This window comes from Notolabrus celidotus, chromosome 16, assembly GCF_009762535.1.
Source record: "Notolabrus celidotus isolate fNotCel1 chromosome 16, fNotCel1.pri, whole genome shotgun sequence".
In the NCBI taxonomy this organism is placed as follows: Eukaryota; Metazoa; Chordata; class Actinopteri; order Labriformes; family Labridae; genus Notolabrus; species Notolabrus celidotus.
The window spans coordinates 16,351,994-16,376,306 of record NC_048287.1 but is presented as its reverse complement, the minus strand read 5'-3'; the positions used below and the strand labels follow the sequence as shown (position 1 = coordinate 16,376,306).

Below are 24,313 nucleotides of genomic sequence, written 5' to 3'. Positions count from 1 at the left end.
ATAAAATGTATTATTATATTATTATAAGGGACATGCTCACAGACAGTTGTACAGTTTTGTTGAAAAATGCTTTTTGTACACTAGAAATAAATAAAATGTATGAAATCAAAATAAAAGCACAATACATGTACCCCTCAACACAAACAGAGCAGACACATAACAAAGAGGTCTAATATGACCCTCCCTCCCCTCTCGGTTGGCGCAATGAACCGCACGCTCTCTCTCATCCCTTCCCGTCATGCAGCGCTCTTGCCTGCTCCTCCGTCGAGCCGCCATGTTGTCGGAGTGAAAGCCTGGGGTGTCAGAGAGAAACTGGGGCCGAAATCCGCGACCATCCACCCTCTCCGCCGGTGAGTATCACCTCCTACCCGGCCGCGACACTTTAGGGTGCTGTTTATTCACGCAGCAGGACAGGTATTGTCGCTCCAGCGGCCCCGAGAGGGGAGAAAGAGGTCTATTTCGTGAGGCTGAACCTCCCTTTCTGCTGCTTGCCTCCTTCCTCTCGTTGTGTTTCGGTCTTCCGCTCCAGACAGCTCTCGGGCCTTTGTTAGCATCCGCGTCACGGGGACCTGCGGGTCTGCAAGGTCGGCAGACCGGTAGAGACCCCTCAGGTGTGTATTAATAACACGAATTTGTGTTTGGGGGGGTGCTGTCGGTGTTTAAAACATTGCTTGGAGCCCGTGTTTGGCCACCGGGCTAAGCTTGTGTCTGGAGGCCGTGTTATTGTTGGTAGACATGGGCAGTGAACCCTCCATAACACATCCGAGACAAGTGTGAGCCAATGCGGGTGCATATAAATGAACCCCCCGGTACCCATGAAGACCTCTTTTCATGGAGCTTGTCCCTTTGGTTTTGATGTGTCATGTCTGTTCGGAAGGAGGTGTTTGGTCTGGGTTGAGACTCCTAACGTTATCTCATGCTAGCTGCAGGTTGCTTGTATCGTCACACCCCTGTCTGTGCCCGGTATGCGGTGGATTGATCCCCGGTATTGAATAATGATTAACCCAGTTAGATTAGGGAACACAGCTCCTGTTTCCGTGTGCTGAGTTAAAATTGTAGCAGAACAGGTCGTGTGCAGCTCTCTTTTTTAGGATCGGCCATGGTGTTGTGGATTTCCGGGTGTTTCTGCACCTGATTTGGAGCTGTGGCACAGGAATGAAGAACTAACATTTCTTGTTGCTGAATGAAGAGTGTAGCAGGGAAACAAACACACGAGTACACATGTGAATGATCACTTGGCAGGAGGGTTTGTTTTTCTCTTTTGGGACTGTTCAGCCGGTCAGCTTGTGGTTTTCTGTCTGTATGGAGGTGGAGTGCTGCACAGTAGTTTCAGCAGCACGCTTTTGATGATGTTAAACATGTTGACAGACTCTGACAAAGTTAATTACTATATTTGGTTCAGTGTAAAATGAAATGCTTGCCATTTTAAGAACAACAATGTGACACTAGTCATTTTATCATATTAGAGTTGTTGCATAAAGATAGGTTGTAACATATAATATATATGCCTGTGAATCCTGTAAAGGGTATTTTGCCCAATACTGACTACGACCACCAAAGAGATAGTCTGCGCCTTTTCTGCATATTATTAACACCATTGCGCAAGAGGACAATCTGCACACCACTCTTCAAACAGTATTAAATGACAGGGGCCCTCCAACCTCACAGCATGGCCACTTTGTCTCCATCTTGTCAGTATCCACCCTTCTCAAAACTTTCTAACCTGTTTTGAATTGCTTCCATTAAAACAGCACGTTTATATGTTTAACTTTTAGGTCCTTAAAGGAAGGTGTGGGTCTAAATTGGTTGCCATTTAGCCAATAATTTAGTGTCTTTTGATCTACACTGTGCAATGGTGTAATCTTAAATCTACTCCCACTGATATCAATGAGAGGGAAACAATATCAGCGAAATATTGCAGTCCAATGTAATCACTCAATAGAAACTGTTGCATCCCAAGGGAAGTTTCATCCAGGGCGTAAAATTAATGAGCGCCAATGGCGGGTAAAAAACTAGTTTGGCATGTAAAACAAAAACACACACCCGCCAGTGGCCGATAGAATATTTTTGTATTACATGTAAGGTTTTGTTTTCATACTCTCGCCCATTTCTGCCGACTGTCAGGCTATTTTGACCCTCGCGGCGTGCTGTACTTGTATTGGGATTTGGTATGTAGGGAACGGCGTGACGTCAGCTACTGGAGTTCTATTCATTCCCTTTGCTTGAAGAAGCACGGCGGGAAGAGCGTTTCGAGGAATATGTGGCGACACATTCCCAGCGTGAAGCCACCACAAATGAAAAGGATAAACAAAGAGGCAGGAGACGATCGAGAAGAGGAACAGACAGCTAAACGGAGTAATGTCATGCCGATACCGATACTAGCCGATCCGTCGAAACATTACCGCTGCACATGTCGCAAGTTTCCGGTGAAGTTGTTAGCAAAAGAAGTGCGACATGCACCTAAGCTGCAAAGCCCCGCAGTTATCTTCCATCATGCTCCGCCTGGCAAAAATGCACAGACTGGCCGGTGCTGATGACGTAGGAGACGCACATGGCTGTTGTAAACACAGAAACGCATAGAACTAAGATGAATAGATCTGCCGTATGGATCGGCACTAGTGGTGCAACGGATCATCGTTGATCCGTGATCCGTACGGATGCCTCTCCACGGATCGGCACGGACGTGGTCCGCGGATCGGTTGATGAAAAAAGTTGCGCGTGTTCACGTGATGACCGCATGTTCAATCCACACTCACTCGTCAAGCACAGCAGTAGTCATGGCAAGTGAAGGAGCAGAGGAACTTGAAAACCCTCCTGCAACTTTTAAGTCACATGTATGGGAGCATTTTGGTTTCCCTGTGAAATACAGTGAATGCTGAATGTGATTGAGCCACGTTATGAAATTCCGTCGCGCACCCTCTAGACCAGAGGCCGTCAATACGCGTCCCGCGGACCGCATCCGGCCGCCTGTTCATGGCCCCCGAACTGTTATTCCTTTACTGTGTTCTGGTCGTGTTTACCGGGACTTGTCTCCATGTCAACGATACGCAGACAGGCTGTTACTGGGTCACTTAGAGTCCACTGCTGCGAATGCAATTTTTAACTTTCACTTTCATTTACAGAGCAGTTCACATATTGGCACTTTGCCAGCTGTAGGACTCTAGAATGCACGAAAACGGTGTGTTCAGTTTGCATTTTTTTTTGTTTGGCTAGTGAAAAACCATTTTGGCTGGTTCATTTTTGGAGGTCACTAGCCAAAAAAAGGTAAAAAGTTAATTTTACACCCTGGTTTTATCCCAACACCTCTCTACGAAAGTCTCATCCAAACTATTATCACTGGCTTCATTATATGATTTATTGCAGGACTGTTCTATCAGACCCCATTTGTTTTAGTTGGGTTCACTTTAGACACATGAAGCTGACTGAGTATGTAGTACTGTGGTGACATATCAGATGTAGCAGTGCAAACTTCTACTTATACCATTAGCATAGATGTGCTGCAGTGTCCCATTGAAAGCCAGCCTTGCCCAGGTTTTTATTCTAGAATCATTTCAGCGCATTGAACCAGGTGTAGGCAACTACACTGTAAATATACAGATCAGTGTCTCAGTGCAGTGTTATTCCAGTGAGGCAAATTTCAATGTCAGACCCATGTCATTGTACTCCAGACACATGCAGCAGCTAAGTAAAGCTTTGGGTATATCATGCTGACTCCAGTTAAAAGTTGACAGTAAAATTGAACTAGTTTATATTCAATACAATTGATCAAACACCTTCTGTTCAGTACAAAATAAGCAGCCCCAAAGGCAGGTGATTTTTTTTTTTCACCAAACGTATGACGTACAGTATGAGTCATATTCGTGCCGTCCCTTATGTGGCTGTAATCTACAAACTTTAAAATGAACTTTGGGCTCTTTAGGAGGATTACACTAATTGGGTTTATTCATTTGAAACAGGCCTGGACATTACATTTTTTAGTGTATTTTGCCAAAGAGACCATTTCTTCCCAGAGAAGTGCACTAAATAACTCTATTTAGGTTTTGCAGTAATAAAAGTACAGATTTGCATAAAACAGACTGAGAGATGTTTCGCTTTCCAGTTTTTTTTTATTGTGTTAACTCAACCTTTATCGTGTATATATATATATATATATATTTGTATGAATGCATTAGCTTTACTGCATGTGCCTAGTTAACAGATAACTGGATTGTACTTTGACATAAAAACCAGTTTAACCTACAACATTTGTTTAAGCATATTTTGCTCGTCTGGTTCTACCTGAAGTCATCAATAGTGAGCAGACAACACAGATAGGGCGCTATTAAGTCCCGCCCACACTGGGGAGAAAGGAAGTAGCACGCCATTCATTTTCCTGTTACTTGGAGGTGCTTTCTTTGTTATGAAATGACATGAAAACACCTTCCTGTTGTGATGGGGATGCACAGCCATCTGGATGAAGTTTTTGTAAGCATCCAAATGGAAAAACAGTATTTAAGGTGACAAAAGTGGTTGCAGGCGATATCACATGAGACATCATCAGGTGAATGGGAAAACTATGGGATAGACACTGGGTCATTTAGCAGACAAACTGTAGGGGTTGAAGCTTGGTGATTCTATTACATCGGCCCCACAAAGTGATTTGATCAAACACTGGTGAGCATCTAAGGGATCTTCTGACCTTTCAGTGGGAGCTTTCCCCCGGGAAAAGATAAGGACAGATCAGTAGATAAGAAAAAGTAAGAGAGAAAATATTAAGTGTGTTAATATACCTCTTCTTCTCTGGTAGAAAGAGGTCACAGAAATCATCCATAGTAATGCTGAAGGCCAGTGTTTTGAGAGAACTATATGCATTTTTTGGCGACCTGATGGACAGGGTTTTCATAGTTTGAAGTTTAGGCAGTTATGGGCTTTATTTACGCCATATTACACAGTGATCACCATTTTTATTAATGACGTGATGTATTGAGCGATTCATTGAACGACAGCTCTGTCTCTGAACTTTGATTGTACCCATGTGGGAGAGGAAAATGATTTAAGGGCCCGTTTGTTTGAATTTGCTGTCATCAGAGTCTTCGCTCATGGGGTGTAGGACATGATTCATACTTTGTCATGGTTAAACTGCTGTCAACAACAAGTCTTCAAAGTTGTTAGTGCGTGTGTTATTGCAAAACATTGTTACAAAGTCTTATAGTTTGACCTGCTGCGCCACTCTAACTGGATTTAAAGGTTACAACAGAAGTTTGCATGCTGAACACTACACTCACATAGCTGTTCAGTAGGTGAACTTATGCAAAACTCATTCAGCCTGCTGTAAATTATACAAATGTATGATACTCTGTTCTTGTTTGAACCATCAAATGTTTATTTTATTTAATGGTATTCTTTTAGGATGCACTTTGTTTATCTTTGTTAGGCTGCAAGTGTTTCAAGTTTATTTAAAAAATCTCACCTCCACACATGTGCTTTGAAACTACTGCCTTAAAGCTGCTTTTAGAATAAGGAATCAAAGAAGAATAAAACATGATAAATAATTCTTTCAGGTAGAGTTAAGTTACTCAGAGTTGATCAAACACTTTGTGTATTGATTGTTTCATGTGTGACACTTGTGTTTGTTTGTTTGTCTGTTTAGGCTGTGGTGGAATGAGCAGTGTGTGTGTGTTGAAGAGGAAAGCAGTGCTCTGGCAGGATTCATTCAGCCCCCACCATAGAACTACATCTCCCAGCATGCCTGTGGTGCTGAGCAGCGGAGGACATGCCCCTCCAACTGGGCAGACCCCTCAGGCCACACCCCCCAGCCAGCAGGTAAAAACCTTTCTACCTTTACACACTGCAACATCACAAACAAACATATATCTCTAAGAAACATCCAACTGTCTGTATGTGACTGTTCTGTCTGTGGCTGCAACTCTTCAATGCCTCAGTTGTGATGACATGCCTCTGTAGTCTCCTTTACTGTCTCATGAACCTTACATTTCTTAGTTTGCATCACAAACTTTAAACCACAGTATCTAATGCTGCTCTCAGCATGGTGCTGCCATGCTCCTCATGATTATCTCTTAGTAAAAGAAATATGTGAGTGCATTACAACTTTACACAATAGTTTTCATTTCTCATTTTACAGATTCTTGAAACTAATTCTTCCATTTATGTGCTCTTCCAGCTAACCGTAAGCAGCTTTACATGTAATTCAGGGATCGAAATGAAAATTCTTGGCCGAAACCGAAAAATGAAAATGAGGAAACCAAGGACGAAAACCAAACAAGAAAGAAATGATTATGCCAATTATTAGTAGGGAGACCGGGGACAGTTGTAACACTTGCACCTGCTCCAATCAGGAACAAGTTAGGGATCACCTGATTCACTCTGCACATGCTCAGTTTAGTTGCAGCTAGTTTGTATAGCAGTTTGAACATACTTGGTTAAAAGAGCTCAAAGTTATAGACAGAAATGTCAAAAATGTTACAACTATCCCCGGTCTTCCCTACCATTGCATTTATGGCTCTGACTGTGTACTAACCTCACTAAAACCAAGGATCTCATTGAACATATCAGACAACGAGGGTGCATGCACCTCATCTGGTTCAGAGGGACAAGTCTATTTTTTGCGCTCTGTTCTCCTTCCTGCGCTGTGCGCTTCTCCGTCTTTAAGCGGGTTCTCCACATCTATCGCGGCCTGCATCATTTCTCTCGTGCTCACTGCTTTATTCCCACATCCACTTAATGATCTTTATAACGCAGATCAAGTACAGTTGGGATGAAGTGCAGATGATCTGAATAGATCTCAGGGAAACGTGTGCTAACAGACTCTAAGAGTGTACTTTTCATTGTTTTCACTCCGTGGTCCGTCTCAACCTCTTTGCTTAGAAGACGCTTTAGTGCTGCAATTAAAGGAATAATGGATGTAGACATGTTGGCCCTTATCCAGACAAGCGTGTACTGGCTGCGTTTTTTTGCTTGCGTCATCACAACATTCTGTTTCGGCTGTGTTTGGGTGATAAAAGTATTTTGGCCGAAAACCGAAAATGCACTTTTCGGCCATTTTCGGCTGAAAATATTCGGTGGTTGAATTTTCGGTGCATCCCTAATGTAATTCTCTGAATAGCAAAAAATAAATAATGACTGCCTGCAAATCTGTCAGGTTGTTAGTTGTTGTCTGTTAGCTAAACCATGCTAAATATGTTATCACAGCTCATGCAGTTTGATATCTCGATAAAATGATCATAGGGGAGAGCCTCCTGTATCCTTTTAATGCTCAGTTTGGCAGCTTAATTTCCACAACTACACTTAAATCAATCAATCTTTATTTGTATAGCGCCAAATCACAACAAACATTATCTCAAGACGCTTTTACAAACATAGGAGGTCTAGACAACTCTATGTCAAATTATGAACAGAGACCCAACTTCAAGACAGGGTAAGACTCAGTCTGACCCCACCTTAACCCATCATGAGCATTTAAACAATATTGGACAAACCCTTTTCAACACAACCTATTAAGGGTGGCATTGTTAGGCCATCCTTCTACTTTGTTGTTTTCTTTAAAATGTAAGAAGATAGAATGAGAGGAGATATTTTCTGCTGAGCCAGCGGAGACAGTGACGAAGCCGAATTGTCTCTGTGTAGATGAAGAGCCAGCAAGATGGGATGGCAGTTTGTGTGACACTTTGAGGTCAAAAATTCAACCTGTTCTGATCCCTTAGCGCCAGCATGCTGTGTAAAATCCAACAAGTGCGGGCTATGAAAACGCTGTTTGGTTCTGAAGGAAAAACCAAGTTGGTTTGACGATAGAGCTTCTGTACAGCCATGAATCAGAATCTCTTTCTAAAAAGGTCTAATGTTGGCACACATGTTCTCTCGTGTGGCGCCCTGCACGCAGCTCTACTACTGTAATAGATACAGTCATTGTCCCACAAAACGTCACATCCAATGCCAAAGAGCTGTTGTGTACCCTTCTGCACTAGAAATAAAATTAAAAATCTGAATCTAAAGTTTAATTTACCTGACTGAAGCGCTGAGCCAAGAAGAAGAACCCTGTGGCTGAAGGCCATCAGGCGGGAGGAAGAGCGTGGTCGCCTGAGTGATCCAAAATTGAAATGTTTTTGTCTGTAATCTTCACTTCAATAACTTCGATGTTACGTTTACCTTATTCAAACAGAGCAATATTATTACACAGGCACCATGATTGTTGAATTAATAAAGGGCAGGTAAACTATATATGGCTTTTTTTTGAGGCTGCTTTGTTTGTAAAGCCCTTTCTTATATAGCACATCATCATTAATAATAAGCGTGTAGGATTCGCTAAAACATACTTGTATATTTAGTATTAATACAATTGTTTAAAATGTAATTCATCATGTCTTTTACCAGGTGATGCAACCAGGTAGCAAAAGATATCTATGTTATGACACTTTATGTTTTCCTCCACATGGATGCCCCGCCCCCAAGTATGATGCAAAGACGACAGTATCTGTATCGCAGCTTCTTCTTATCCCAGCAAAAAGTGATGGTCATTCTGTGTAGGACAGCTGTTAGCATCTCACAGTTGATGTTGTCTTATATCGCATAGAAAGTGTTGTTTCCTTTGCTACTTCAATGAAAATAATTTAATCTGAAACTTTGATGCAGCCTTTAGCTCTTGATAACAAACTACAGTGCACTGTGTGCTTCCAATCAAAGCTGAGATCTGATCATCTCTGCAGTGTTTTTCAAACCTCCCTTCCTGGTAACATGGTTGGCATTTCTCATGACTGGTCTTGGGGTGAGGGGGGGTCGGAACAAAGGATAAGTAACCATTCAGTCAAGTGTGATTGGTCATCCTGGTAACCCTCTGCTCCACCTTCTTTGTGGAAAACAGGGCCAGGCTGTTTCCAGTACATGACGATAGTCATGATGATAGTTTCTTGTGGGGAATTTTGTGTTTTTTCTTAAAATGAGTAAGACAGGAACTTCAGGAAGCCAGTGTAAGCTTTGCCTTTGCAAAACAAAATTCAGTTGCCTTTTGCGCATGTTTGAGTTTTTGAAGGATGCAGACCAAAATGTTTCAGACTTCTGCTGTTTTTAATCATCACCATGACTTTTTTAAAATGCATGATAACTTTAACCCTCAGGTCTGGAGAAAAAAAGCTGGGCTAAACCATCTTTAATGATTTGATTCAGATCTTTATTTATATTTTTATTTCTGTATTTGTTTGAAAGGTTGAAAATTATGGATTTTTTTATAACAGATACAGAATAACCTGTTTCTTTGCTTAGTCACCTCTGATTTTTTTCCTGTACATCAAGTGTGCATTTGGCTGTTGCAGTGCAGCTAGTACAGTATAGCTATTTGTATTTTTCACACGTCTCTGAGTGGAAGAATGCTCATTGCTCAATTCATGTGTTTTTAATGTTATTTCTTCTTGAGGAACCCTGACACGACCTGCACATCTCATCTAGTTTCTCAGACATATTATGGTTGTTACTGTTGCCAGTCATTTTGAGATTATAATCAAGTGTGTGTTTGTCTCAGGGTGTGGCTGGTGCTGGACGTTCCCAGGATGATGCCATGGTGGATTATTTCTTCCAGCGGCAGCATGGAGAACAACCCGGCAAACACCGCTGGCCCACCGGAGACAACATCCATGACAGCCAGGTGTGTGTGTGAGAGAGTGTTTGTTCACTGTGTGTGCATATGTGTTGCACAAGTAGTGGCATATCATTGCAGAGCTTCTTGTATTATGTCACGCACTATTGTGTGCTGGTGCAAAGTTCACTGGAGCATTTCTACACAGAAAACTATTCTTAACATTTATTCTTATGTAACTGCAAACTCATGCCTTTACCATTTTGAAAAGAAAATCTGTCTGCCAAAAATAGTTTCAGCCAACTTGAAAAAGAAGCATGGTAAATGGAAACATACATTTCACAGTTTCAAAACACGAGTACCGGAGGCACTAACATGGTAAAGAACATACAGAAATCTCACATCTTCATCTCATCATCTGAATCTGATTTGAACACTTTAGTCTTCAGAAATGTTATTTTAGAAGTCGCCTTATGTAACACTTCAGTAAATCTGTAATGATAAAATGACTAGTTAACGCAGGTAATTAGGGCTGAGTTTATGTTTGTACATTGGCTGAGGTTGAGACGTATAGCTTGTCATTATTTTCATGTCTGACTGGTCTCTCTGTGTCTGCAGGTGCGGTCCATGGATGAGCTGAACCATGACTTTCAGGCCCTGGCTCTGGAAGGACGTGCCATGGGAGAGGTGAGACGAAGGGGGCTGTTGGTTGGGGTCATGTGTCGTCTGAACAAAGGGACTAGTTTAACCCCTTTAGTTTAGATAAATCAGCTAATAACAGGCCCTTTAGGCTCAGTTCTTTGGTACATTGTTGATATTTAGAGCATGGAGTACTTTCATCAGGTCATAAGAGCTTCTGTTTTACCTGTCACAACCTGATATGAAAACAACTGCTTTGTATTTTGTGTCTCGGGCACCTGGCTGAACAGACACATGACGGATTGCTCACGGAGTCAAACTTGAATAACAGGAAATCCAGGGAAAAGAGCTGGATCAGATGCTCAGTGGAAGGCCTTTAAGCCAGAAGCATTGTGGACTTGTGTTGTCTTTGTTTTCGCTGAGTGAAAAGCTCTTAAAAAGAGACTGAGTGGAGATGCTTTGGACTGACTCCGGCTATTTATTAAACACAGTTCAGTCTTTCTGTTAATGTTTGGCCTGTTCCTAGTTTTACTTAGCTGAACAGAGTGCTGATGCAGGTTCTTTTACATCATAGTGGTTGAATATTGTAAATATGCTGTGGACTATAGCACATCTCTATTGACATTTATTAGCATGTTTCGAAAGAAAAACGGATGTCTTCCTTATTTACATCTAAAAGTTGCAGATCAGTAAGAACCATTTCCAGATTTTAAGTCCTTTGTAACCAGAAGTTGTTAATTCCTGTAACAGTGTTGCTATTGCGAACATGAGCTGAAGCCTGTGCTACAAAGGTTTCTGCATATCCAGGGTATCTTTGGTTATCTGGCTTTACTAACCCTAACATTTGAGATCGTGCTCGGCACATAAAGCTGGTTGTCATCTTGATGAGTCAACCTGGAGTTTCTGTCAGCTCGTTCATATAATAGGGCAGAATTAGCAGGATCTGACCAATCACAGACGAGAACAAGTCTGCAGATCATGTTTTAAGAAAAACAAACTATGTTATGAAATGCTGTGTGACATATTTTAGGTTAAACAGACACTCAATAACTTGAAAATGCAGGAAAAATCAAATTCACTGAGTGTTAGTACACACATTAAGAGTTATTTCTTTCCCATAGCGCAAGGTAGATCGGTTGTCTCTTGTCTCAACTCTTAAGTTGGTTTAAAGTCTTCATGAGCAGAGTATGCATGTCTCCATGCAGCATGAATAACTTTGAGAAGGCATCATTTGATCTCAGATGATTACCTATTGATCAGTCATGTTGTGTTAAATCATTACTGGTACACAATAAATGTGCAGTTCGACCAAGAGTTCCGGGGTCTTTTAGCCCCCAGAACTACTTTCCCCGGAACTAAAAGGTTCCTGTGCCCCCATTGTTGTCTGCGTTTCGACCGCGGGCTGAAGTCCCAGGGACATTGTGCAAATCAGGCCAGTGACATATGGAGAAAAAAAATATATATTATGAATAATATTTTGAAATCTTATTAAAAACGAAACTAGTAAGTCCCTGGTTCCGGGGTAAAGTTCCTGCGGTGGAAAAACACCTTAACTCAAAAGAAGTCTATACTCAAAAAAATCACAAAGTTACTGTAACTTGGAGAAGTTGAGGTGACGAATCAACAAAGATAACACCTAATCTCCATAGACTTAGATGTATGTATGAAACCCTTAATAAGTGGTATTCTCAGGACACACTCATTCAGGTTTTTCATATGATCCCAGGTCTCTCTTACCAGCACAGTCAGAAGTGAATCAGGTTGATGCAGGGAGGAGAGAGGCAGCACAGAGACTCCCAAATAATAATGATTCATTCTATGTTTACATTTGATGGTAATAGATTTTTAAGAAAAAGCCTGTGTTTTGTAGTCACAGCGGTGGGTCTTGTTGGAATGGCGGGCCACCATGTGCTGTCAATAGAAACACTGGGATATTTACACCCCCGTTACACCTTCTGTAATGTGTAATGCACAGAGACGGAATGGTGGGTCAAATTCCTTCCAACTCTGATCCTCCCTGGAGGTAGAGACAGAGGCAGAATGGGGGGAAGGCTGTGGTGATGTGAAACAGCTGAGCCGGGAGGGCGGAACAGAACTGTGTGTGAATGTCTGAGAGTGTGTCTGTGGAGCTCCTGCTGTGTGTTTACACACTGCCTCTTGCGTTTCTGAACACAGTCATCCAGTGTGAAATCACATGCTGGGACCTCAATATTGTGCCATATCAGGGTGCAGTGTACAAAGGCATAGTGATAGCAGAACTTAACTTTCAGCACTGTAATCAATCAATCAATCAATCAATCAATCAATCAATCAGACTTTATTTGTTACACACTTTTCATACAACATAGTGTAGCACTAAGTGCTGTACATAAACAAACATTGAAAGTAGTAAAATACAATGAAATAGAATAAAATAAGTAATCTATACGGCCTCATCTCTTCCAACCCCCAGCCAACAATACATATACAGAAAACATTATAAAGACTCAATCAAAACAATAGCTAAGATGACAAAACGCTATCATAGGATCTTAATAAGGAAACACCTGTTACCCCATAAAATGTTAAAAAATTTAAACATTTTATGGAGGTACCATAAAATGTTGAAAATTATAAAAGAGGGGCGCCGTTGGCCTAGAAGCTCAAATGGGTGCCCCTTATACAGAGGCTATAGTCCTTGTTGCAGTGGTTGTGGGTTAGACTCCCAGCCTCGACCATTTGTTGCATGTCTTCCTCCACTCCGTTTTCCTTAACTCTTGTCTCTCTTTGCTGCCCGATGAAATAGAGGCAAAAATTACTCAAAAATATAACTTAAAAAGAAAAACTGCAAAAAAGTCAAAAGAAAACATTCATGTGATCACTTTATCTGATTCTCTTGATTCAAATGAAAATGCCATGTAAGCAAAATATAGGTCTGCATTGCACTTTTACGACGGTCCCTGAATGCACCTGCAGTGACAGGTGCGCTAGACAGTCAGCTCACAGCACTCTTTGATGCCAAGGAGTTGATCAAAACCTACTAAATGTGTCTGATGTATCACCAAACTGAATTAAATCAAGCTCTAGATGCAGAGCTTTTTCCCACGGTTGTGTTTTTGTCACTAACGCACACCGGGGGGTAAAAATCCTCAATGAAGAGGAGACAGTTCACACAGCACACCTGTTGCAGGTAGTGACCAAGCTAACACTGAGCTCATCAGATAATAACTAAGCCAGTCACAGGAATGCATAGCTTTAATTTCTAAAGATTAGACGCACAGTGAGGAAAAATATGAACTCTTAATGTCCGACGGTCCTTCTTAAGTTTTCATCTGAGTTTGTATTATCAGAGATGCACTTTAGCTCGTCATAGTCTCGTTTTCGTCTTGAAAAACCGAGTTGTTGATGAACATTTATCATATCATTGTGCTGTGATGTGTGTATGTGAGTGCATGTGTTTGTGTGTCTGTGTGCACATCGGGGCGGAACTCTGCCATGCAATACAGAGAGCAGATGAGCATAATTACATCCCGTCATGTACATAAGAAAAATTACATATTATGTTCTTAATCTGTTTAATAAAAGAACAAATTTAAGACCTGATCTATAAGAGAGGTAACCCTGAATTACTTCTGCTGTGATCTGGGGCTATATAGAAAATAAAATAATCAAACTTCCAAGGGGGGCGGGTGCCGCAGTTGGGGGGGCGAGGCGCCCCCCCATTATAATGGTAGGGGAAACACTGAGTTTGCTTTTAAAAATGTTGATATTCTGCATAAGAGGCTTTAGTGGTTACATTACAGCTGCAGTCCAGACAGCAACAAATGAAAGAGTATGGAACAGACAAAAATAAATATGAAGACAATAAAAAGCAGGTACACTTATCTTTACATCTTACAACAACCTTCATCACATGGTAATGTCAGTGACACTCCATGTAGGCCAATATGTAAGTTCAATACTTGGGAGTCAGGATTGAAATCCAAAACTGATATTTTGGCGTTCTGCTTTTGGGTGTTGTCTGTATTTGAAAGTGAAACGAGACAAGCAGATGAGCCCCTTATAAGATGCTCGAGTTTGTGATTCCAGAATTGTAAAATATTTTTGAAACGTTTGACATTTAAAAGTTGAAATGGGCTGTAATTAAGTGATGCTCTTCAACAGCAGCTTCAATTGTGGCCGTGTTATTTTGTATTTGAGTCATCTGGTTCCAATAGCCTCTCCTTGTTTGTTTGTTTGTTTGTTGGTGAGGAGGAGGGGGCAGTCAGGGGTCAAAGTACTCCATGGTGTGCGTGTGCGTGTGCGTGTGCGTGTGCGTGTGCGTGTGCGTGTGCGTGTGCGTGTGCGTGTGCGTGTGTGTGTGTGTGTGTGTGTGTGTGTGTGTGTGTGTGATTGGAAACTGCAATGCAGCACTGACAGCTCTGCATTTAAAACACAAAAGGCAAAATAAATGCAAAAGACATTCTGAAGGTTGTCAGATTTGAGGACTGCACAGCTTTACAAACTAATAATGTATGACTGTGCTTAATTATTCCCCATTTCTTCTTGTGCTTACAATATGTGTGTAAACATGCCTCCTCTCTGTGTCTTCACAGCAGCTGCTAACTGGAAAGAAGTTCTGGGAGACAGATGACTCTGGGAAGGATGGACCAAAAGGGATCTTTCTGGACCAGTGGAGGGACAGTGCCTGGGGGGCCTCAGGTAGAGACCAGTCAGACTTTACCTTTGTGAGAATGTGTCAGAGAGGAGGTTGTTGAGAATACAGGAACATTTGAAAACCACATGAACAAACCACTGGATCACTCACTACCTGGTGTTCAGAAATGTATATTTAGATTCCTGTCAGACCTGGAAGCTGATGTCAAAGTGAAATCACCAGGATTGTATATTGCTGGTGTATCAACACACTACAGTTATTTCTGTCTGCATGATGACAAAAGAAGCGGTCTGGTGCCTCACTTGTGCGTCAGATTAAAGCTGTAGAGAAAATGATGCATCAGAGCTCAGTGGTAGTATAAAAGTTTTCAGATAGTTTACACCTTAACCTTTGAGTAGGACAGCCTGTTCCTTAGACTTTTGTGTTAAATTTTGCATTGGCTAGATACATGATGATGTATTTAGAGTAGTACATCAATAAAGTAATGCACTGAGGTTGATGCTTGATGATATGAAAGAAAAGATAGTTAACATTTTTTGTACCATCAAATATTGATAATTATCATGATAAATTTAACCTTTATATAATTCATATTTAAAGGTGGATTTTGGCTCCTAAGGGAAGGTTGAATGAACTAGGCTGTGTATTAGCTTGTATCTGGGATCAGAATAAGATTATTGAATCTCTCATTTTCAACAATGCTAATAAAAAGGATGTCTTTTGTGTAACATTTGTTTTATTTATATGTTAGTTTGTGGATTCTTATTTTTCTCAAGTTGAGATCATTTGTACAATTTGATTTCAATTTGAAACAAATTGCGTACTGTGTATCAGTTGAGCAGAGTACTATTTTGAATAGTGTACTCCAGTGTATAAACCAGTTATTCAGTGTTCAGTTGTACTTCTGTCGTGGTGGACATAAAACAAATTTGAGATGCACAGCGAAGGGTTTTCAGTAGGGGATAAATGGAAATCCCTCCAAGTTGGATGATGATCAGTTTTTTTTTATAAACCCAGAAATTATACAGTTGTAATGACACCTAAGGTACAAATGACTGAATGACAGTGAAAACAAAGAAGCTGATATACGAGAACAATTCAGAGATTGTTTTTCTAAAGAGAGATTTAGAAACAGGCATCTGTAGTGTCTCTGGGTCCAGAATGACTTACACACTCCTGTAGAAAAACTTAAGGCTGCATTTATGCCTTTAAGTGTTTGGTTAATCACTGCTTAGTGGCACCATCTGCAACATTATATGTGAAAAACCCACCCAACATTAGAGCCCTGTCTGGTTTTGATGATGAACTGTCAACAATTTATGATTGAATATACAGATATTTTCTGCATGACCATTTCTTTACATAGTTTATCTAGAAAACTGCAATAATCCTCACTCTTTGCTGTTGCTAATGTGTTGGAACCTTTCATTATGTAGCATTCCCCTGTGCACACGTTTTGTTTTTTTTAACACTCCCTTCTCCTCTGTTGTCAGATCACTCGGTCTCCCAGCCAATCATGGTGTCCCGTCGGCCCGGGCAAGGTTTCCATGGCGGAGGTGACGTCGGGGTGGGCTCAGTGATGTCACCACGCTCTGAGAGTGGAGGTCTGGGAGTCAGCATGGTGGAGTACGTCCTCTCCTCCTCGCCAGCTGACAAACTGGACTCCTGCCTTCGAAAAGGACCCTATGTGAGTCTGATCTCTCAATCTGTCCATCAGTGTTGATCTCATGCCTCATGTTTTCACATTTTCTTTTTCTCTTCTCATCTCTGATTTTCTTTTCTGTTCACTTTGCGTCAGCCAACAACTAACGGTCATGTGTTGTTCCTCTTCATCACACAGGGGCAGAGGGATGGAGAGGTGGAGGAAGAGAAGAGGGAGAAACCAAAGGCAGCCTTTGAGGGAGAGAAACTGAAAGAGTTGACAGAAGGTGAAACTGACGTCATCGGTGATGTCATCAACCCCAACGGACTGCCGGTGCAGAATGGCCTTGACGTCGACGTCAAAGAGTTTGGGTACGACTCAGTTTGACAGAGACAGCCTCACAACTTGGTGTTACTTTCTCTGACAAAAGCCTTTGAGATGTGAACTCAACTCCTCCCCCTTTTCAACCACAGTCGTCCCCAGGGCAACATGCCAGCACCCGGTCCTGAGGGTGACCTGCTTGGCGGTCCTGGTGGAGTAGGAGCTGAGGGCCTTACACCCATGGGAGGCGGTGGAGGTCCCAAACCTCCCGAGGACTTCTCTGGCGTGGATCAGGGTGGCGTCACCATGGATCCTATGGAGTCAGTGATGGAGCCACTTCAGTTTGACTACAACCCCCAGATGCAGATGGATTCAGCGCCCACTGTGGGTTTGTTCGATTACACCAACCAGCAGCAGGTAAGAGAGACGGGCACAGAGGAGTGTATTTTTCTTTTTATGTTAACATGCATTTAGGAGCTCAGTTGGTCTAATGTGATTCACCTGTCACTGTCCTGTTCACAGCTGTTTCAGAGAAACAACGCCCTCGCAGTGCAGCAGCTAACAGCAGCCCAACAGCAGCAGTATGCATTGGCAGCGGCACAGCAGTCTCACATTGGTAAGAGAGTGTATTTAATGAGCATGCATTAACGTCAACATCTCAGTTCTTCGGTTTATACTTTTTATTTTGCTCGTGTGTACTGATAGTTGGCAGAAAAATTAAAAAGTTGGTCAATTCCACAAATTTTGATCTCTTTTCTTTTGTTCAAACACTTTCTCTCACCAGTTTTGTAGAGATGGTATTTATACATATGACCACATCACAGCACAATTTTTTTAACAGGAAAGTGCAAACCACATGTTTTTCTGCAGGGCTCTGTAATCTAAACTATTACTGTGAAAGAATAACAGTTTCTGCTAAAACAACAAACCAAAAGTCAGACCTAATCCTTTCCTCAAGTCCAATAATTACATTGTGTTTGCAGCACTTGTGACTCAGAAGCTGCTGTAGTTTCTAGTATTTCATTTCGAGCTAAAGATCACAGAAGTTGTCGGAAGTCCTGTGGTCACAAATTAATGTTGCGTTAATATTTCTCAGAGGCAAGTAATGCTTTACATTATTTATCATTTATAACCATTTATTGTTTAATATGTAGAGTCTTGATTATGTGATCATCAGGTTTTTATGCTTTATTCTGTCAGTTAGTTGGTAAGTAGAACCTTTTGGCCTGGGGTCACACTTTCGCTCTGTGTGTGCTTTCAGGTCTGGCCCCAGCGTTTGTGCCCAATCCTTACATCATCAGTGCCGCTCCACCAGGGACTGACCCCTATGCAGCCGGACTTGCAGCAGCAGCCACACTGGGTGTGTTGAAGTGAACCCTTAGATGTGTCTACAGACATCCATGGTAATCAGTCTCCACGATAAGGAGAGATAGATCGCTGTATTTACTGTATAGTTTGTTTGCCCCTAGGTCCAGCAGTGATGCCACCCCAGTACTACGGTGTGACCCCATGGGGGGTTTACCCTGCCAACCTTTTCCAGCAGCAGGCAGCTGCAGCCAACAACTCGGCCAATCAGCAGGCGGCAAACCAGGGCCAGCAGAACCAACAGCAGGTCAGTCGGCTGCTCGCCAAATAGAAAAACTGGCACACGGATTGCCCTTGGCTGAAGATGTTTCTGTTTGAACGCTGCTTATGTGCCAGTAGAAATATGCATTCAGTCTCACTGCTGCTCTGCTTGGATCTATAAGCAGAACACTCTGCATGGCCTGAGGAGATTATGAGCCAGTCAGCAGGAAATGTTTCATACCAAATGCCTTTTCTCTTATTTACTTTTGCTATGCTCATAAATTTAAGCTAACATTAGGACTGTGCTCCATTCCTGGCTCTTTATTACACACCACCATTTGTCTCTCTGTTGGTAGCCACATTATTTTATACTATAACTGCAGAGGACATGATGATACAGCACAGCACAATAAAGGCCCCCTGCTTTGGAACCAAAGATTTTACACTAGTACTTTTTTTAATTACAACTAAGAAATAAAATGCCTCCAAAAATGACGTCTCTTTTCTTCCTTTGTGAAGGTTATGCGTGGTGGAGGCAACCAGCGACCATTGACCCCCAGCCAAGGTCAACAGGGTCAGCAGAATGACCAGCTGGTTGCAGCAGCAGCAGTGAACTCAGCCCTCGCCTTCGGGCAGGGGTTAGCAGCCGGAGTCCCTGGTCAGTGTGAAAAATGATTTCATTGCTATGGCAAAGGTCCACTTAAAACAATTACATCTGGGACTTTGTCAAAATGTCCCGATATCTCCAAATATTTATGAATAGAGGTTTAGTTGGACTGTTTCCTCTGTAAGAACTTACAACCACCCATGTCCCTCTCTCAGGCTACCCAGTCCTGGCCCCTGCAGCCTACTACGATCAAACAGGGGCCCTTGTGGTCAACACTGGAGGCAGGAGTGGCCCTGTCCGCCTCATGGCCCCCGCCTCTGTTATCATATCTCCCTCTGCAGCACAAGCAGGTAAGACAGCAATACTCAAACTGTGTTAAAGGTTTGATGTGTCGGAGTTGTTCACTGCAGCAAACGGAACAAAGGAGGACATCCCAAAACAACAGATTTCAGTTTGTGGTCTTTAAAAACATGTTCTCAGTGCCCCATTCATGCAGAACAGATATTAAGGTATTATGAGTCTAAACCTTCAAATCTAGCCTCAGATTTCTACCAGGAGTTTCTAAGAATTAGGGTTGTACATTTTTGTCCAAGCATTGGAGATTATGACTTTTATCAGTGTAAAAGAGACCCTATTATATACATCTGTAAGAATATTGGTGTCACTAGCTAATATGAAGTGAATCACAGCACATGTCTACAGCTTTAATCATTATTTACATGAAAAGACTCCTCACTGGACCAGAAAGAGAACCCCTGAAACCACTTCTGCTGTTTTCTCCTATCAGTTGCAGCAGCAGCAGCCTCAGCTGGTGGTGCCAATGGTGGTCTTGGTGGGGGGGCAAACGGTCCGTTTCGTGCCATGACGTCTCAGCAGCCTCAGCAGCAGGGTGGCCCTGGTGGCGCTCTGGGTGGAAGCTCCTTCTACGGATCCTCCTCCCTTAGCTCCTCCTCCCAGAGTTCCTCTCTGTTCTCACAAGGCTCGGGCCAGCCCGGACCAGGTTCTGCCTCTCTGGGTTTCAGCCAGCCCACCTCCTCCTCCCTCGGGGCCACACTGGGAGCCACACTGGGTGGCTTCGGCACTGCAGGTAGAACTACACCCTGAACACACACTCAGATTGTCAGAGAGGCCTGCAGATTTTTGTAGGTGTTTAAATGTTTAAAATTATAAATATTATTCTTTATTAAAAATAGCTTTCAACGATTTAACTTACAAAGATCAGTAATACATATATCACTGTTCCACCAGGTGCCTTGATCGTATTTACATCTCTGTCTCCCTCTAGTGGCCAACTCCAGTGGTGGCAGCGGGTCCAGACGAGACTCCCTAACAGGCAACAATGAGCTGTATAAACGCACGCCCTCCAGTCTCACCCCCATCGGTCATGGAGGCTTCTATAATGGCACCTTGGGCTTCAGCCCCTCCCCTGGCCCTGTGGGCATGCCCCTTCCCAACCAGGGCCCCTCCCACTCCCTCACACCTCCACCTTCCCTGTCCAATCACAGCTCCTCATCCAACCTCAATCTCGGTAACTATCTCTGTTTTAAGTCATTGATGTTATCAGCGTCATTTATTGTTTTTTTTCACACAGCTTGCTCCTTTTTCAAGTGTGAACACATCAGTTTTGATTAAATGACCAGCTGGCGATGTTTGCTGCACATCAACTGCATTTAGTTGCAGCTTTTTGAAACTACGCAGTGAACAGACCACAGGGGTAAAATGATTTGTTAGAATTGAGTGTCACTTTTTATTGAGTTATTACAGTAAAGAGTCCCTATTGCTTCCCTTAGCTTCTGCTGCTCATAATGCCAAGTTCTCATCCAACACAGGTGAACTTCAACATGACAGCATCGGCTAGTGCAAATAGAAACGTGAAGTCCATTTTACAAAAAGGCTTCTTATTTTTCTCATAGGGTTTCACTTTTGCAGAGTCTGACCTTTAGCAGTCCACTGCTGGTAAAAGAGTGTATCTAAAGAAGCAGTGTGATACATTTATTCCAGCATCTCAAACAGAGACAGCACAGAGTATGAGAAGTACATGGCATCACAAGTCCTGAAAGACAGATGCAGCCTGAAAATGCCTGAAAGTGGTCATCATTAGTGGAATCACGTTCTTGTATTTCATGCAAAGCTTTTGGTTGATCTGTGTTTTCTTTGTTTGGCCAGTAACATTCCAGAAGTCTGATCATGTTCTGAGCAACTATCATACATATGCTCTTAATAGCCATGTATTCAAAATGACCTACATTTACCAGCAATGTGAGTTAATATGATTACTGGTATGATCATTTACTGTGAGACAGTGCGTCAATGTCAACCTGCTGTACAGAGCGGGAGAGGAGGAGAGACATGCCAGGCTGAGGGGCTGTCTAAACATGTCACTGTATGTTTTATTTGCTGTTATGATGCACATGTGAAGCAGCATAATATCCCATGAGTGACAGAGAAAAGACGTTTGTATTCATTGTTGTTTCAACGATTATTTCCATGGATAGAGCCAGCACAAGCAGCCGAGTCCCTCCTGCCACTCAGTGTGGTGTAAATATCTCTAGACTTCATCCTGAACAACTTGTGGGCGACAGTAATGCCAGTCGATGCCGTGCTGGCACGCTGTGGATACACTCACGCTCTTACACTCTGATTGACCGTTAATCCTCCTCCTCCCACCAGTTACTGGAGTCGCCTTTTTATTACCGTCTTTCTCAGACAGAAGTAGAAGATTGGCTGTTTTTCCTCTCATTCTTTTGAAATCAACAGAGAAGTGTTCTCCTGCTGCTTTTGTTGAGCAAACTTGACAGCCTGACAGTATTCAGATCCCACTTTGTTCTCTATGCCACTATGCCGTTCTGTTAATGTGACGTATGACATCAGGGTGAAATTAAAAAAAATCTTCAATGCACCTTCGTGAACGTATGTTGGCATGTAGACCCCAAATTCAAGGTGATCCCACTTTTTTTTTCCCACACATGTATGTGAAAGGGAGGGAAAAAACATCTTAAATTTGGATTAGTTTAATTGATACTGCCATTTTTGATACTGGACATTTTGGCTGATGACGTCTCTATCTGCTCGACAACTGCACGAGAAACCAGTGTAAAGCCAGTAAACACCAGCTACGACAAACTAAAGAAATGTAGCAGGTAAAAATTATAAAAAGGGACTACATTTTATAACTTAGTAGTATTTTGGCCAAATAGTTAGAACACCACCATACAATTGTTGTAAGTCTACCACATGCATTTCAAATATGTTCATTATATTTATTTAGAATGTGTGGTGTGACAAATGTGAAATTGTACATTTGGGGGAGATTTAGGATATATTTTCTTTGCCCAGATCTAACTCAAATAGAAATGTTTAACGTATTGTTTGTATGCGTTTGTAAACTTTCCTGTGCAGAGAGGGACAGGTATCCTTTAGGCCAACTCGATACTCATGGCAGTGCTGCCATGCAATGCTGTTTTTCCATGCTGCATTAGCATGAGATGATATTCATGGTGCTGTCTCTGTATTTTGATTCTGCAGTGTCATCAATTAAAGAAATAATCCATGTTAACTCATGCAAATAATCACTGCAGCAGTATTTCACACTCAGTGGATCAAGACAGGAAACGTATTTACATTCCCACTTCTTGAAAAAAATAGTCTGATTTTATTTTTGTAAGGTTGAAAAAAGAGTACCAGTTTTAACAGTTCCCTCTCCTGTCTCTTTAACCCCTCAGGAGGATTGACCAATGGCAGTGGGCGTTTTATCTCTGCAGCCCCAGGAGCAGAGGCCAAGTACCGCAGCGCCGCCAGCTCAGGCTCCTCCCTCTTCTCACCCAGCAGCCAGCTGTTCCCGTCCTCGCGGCTACGCTACGGCATGTCAGACGTGATGCCTTCAGGCCGGAGTCGCCTGCTGGAGGACTTCAGGAATAACCGCTACCCAAACCTGCAGCTCAGAGACATCGCCGGCCACATCATGGAGTTCAGCCAGGACCAGCACGGCAGCAGGTACACACAACAGAGATGTACTTTAACCTAAAACACACACCAGGACCAGCACAGAGAAGCACTGTCCATCAAAGTCTCACCTTAAAGCCACCCAATCCAAGTCACCCAACATAAAGCTCCTATTCATTGTGAATAACAGTGATTTTACAGTTGTATTGAGTGTCTGTGTACAACCGTAGACTATACATTTAAATTTAATTAAGACAGATAAAGACATGTTGGTTGTTATAAGATAAAAAAGAATACAAACTGTATTATCTCTTAAAAAAAGCTACAGAGTTCTTTGAATAATCAACACAGAATACAGAGAGGATAACATTAACTCGCATACAAACTAAACCTAAAAAGATAAAAACATCATAAAACTTAACAAAAATGAAAATTCCTTTAAGTAAAACAGACTTTAAAACACAAATGTCACCCAGTCTGAGGAATTTAGAGCAGCACTCCAAACCAAGGGACAACAATTAAGAGGAACTCCTCAGATCATTTCAGACACTGGAAGGGGTCCAGAAGAGGTCTAGTATCTAGTGAATTACTTAGGTGCTTTGTAAGCTCAACCTGTCCAAGACTGAGCTTATTATCATTCCAGCCAGTCCTACTATGGACCCACAGATCAATTTCCAGTTTGGATCACAAAACCTCCTGCCCACTAAGTCTGCCCGAAATCTGGGTGTCATGATCGATGACCAGCTAACCTTCAAGGTTCATGTTGCCTTGATTGCTCGGTCCTGCTGTTTTTCCCTCTATAACATCAAGAGGATCAGACCCTACCTGACAGAACACGTGACACAGCTCCTGGTTCAAGCTCTTGTAATGTCACGCATTGACTACTGCAACTCTCTACTGGCAGGCCTCCCTGCATTCACAGTTAAACCTCTGCAAATGATCCAGAACGCAGCAGCACGTCTGGTCTTCAACCAGCCTAAGACAGCTCATGTCACTCCCCTGCTCATTTCGCTACACTGGCTTCCAGTTGCAGCTCGCATCAGATACAAAACTCTAATCATGACTTACAAAGCAGGAACCAAAACCGCTCCAGTTTACCTTGAAACCCCTCATCCAGGTCTACTGCCCTTCTTGCCTGCTACGCTCAGCCTCTGAAAAGCGTCTAGTGCTTCCAGCACACAAGTTCTCAAAATCAAAATCACTAGCTCGACTCTTCTCTTCTTTTGTCCCTAAATGGTGGAATAAATTGGCCAACTCCATTCGATCTGCAGAATCCCTCTCTACTTTCAAAAGACAGCTAAAGACCCAGCTCTTTAGGAAGCACTATGCACTTAGCTAGACTGTTCTCCACTGTTGTCCCCAGTGGCAGATCATGTCTTCCAGCTACAATTGACTCAC

General features: G+C 42.4%; 1 protein-coding gene across 3 annotated transcripts in view; it reads left to right on the top strand.

Moving 5' to 3' along the window:
• Positions 1–206: 206 nt before the first annotated feature.
• Positions 207–24,313, top strand: part of pum1 (pumilio RNA-binding family member 1) — a 31,659-nt gene continuing 7,552 nt past the window's right edge. The window contains exons 1-16 of one of the 3 annotated variants that reach the window (XM_034704864.1): positions 207–350; positions 5,630–5,802; positions 9,509–9,631; positions 10,181–10,249; positions 14,779–14,881; positions 16,331–16,524; positions 16,678–16,850; positions 16,953–17,217; positions 17,323–17,416; positions 18,062–18,160; positions 18,270–18,412; positions 18,886–19,024; positions 19,189–19,323; positions 19,761–20,060; positions 20,259–20,501; positions 22,696–22,966. In XM_034704864.1, the coding sequence (XP_034560755.1) occupies positions 5,641–5,802; positions 9,509–9,631; positions 10,181–10,249; positions 14,779–14,881; positions 16,331–16,524; positions 16,678–16,850; positions 16,953–17,217; positions 17,323–17,416; positions 18,062–18,160; positions 18,270–18,412; positions 18,886–19,024; positions 19,189–19,323; positions 19,761–20,060; positions 20,259–20,501; positions 22,696–22,966 (2,513 nt within the window). In that variant the 5' untranslated portion in view covers positions 207–350; positions 5,630–5,640. Of the gene's footprint in view, positions 351–5,629; positions 5,803–9,508; positions 9,632–10,180; positions 10,250–14,775; positions 14,882–16,330; positions 16,525–16,677; positions 16,851–16,952; positions 17,218–17,322; positions 17,417–18,061; positions 18,161–18,269; positions 18,413–18,885; positions 19,025–19,188; positions 19,324–19,760; positions 20,061–20,258; positions 20,502–22,695; positions 22,967–24,313 lie in introns of those variants that run through there. The other 2 variants (XM_034704862.1, XM_034704863.1) reach the window with 2 other exon arrangements.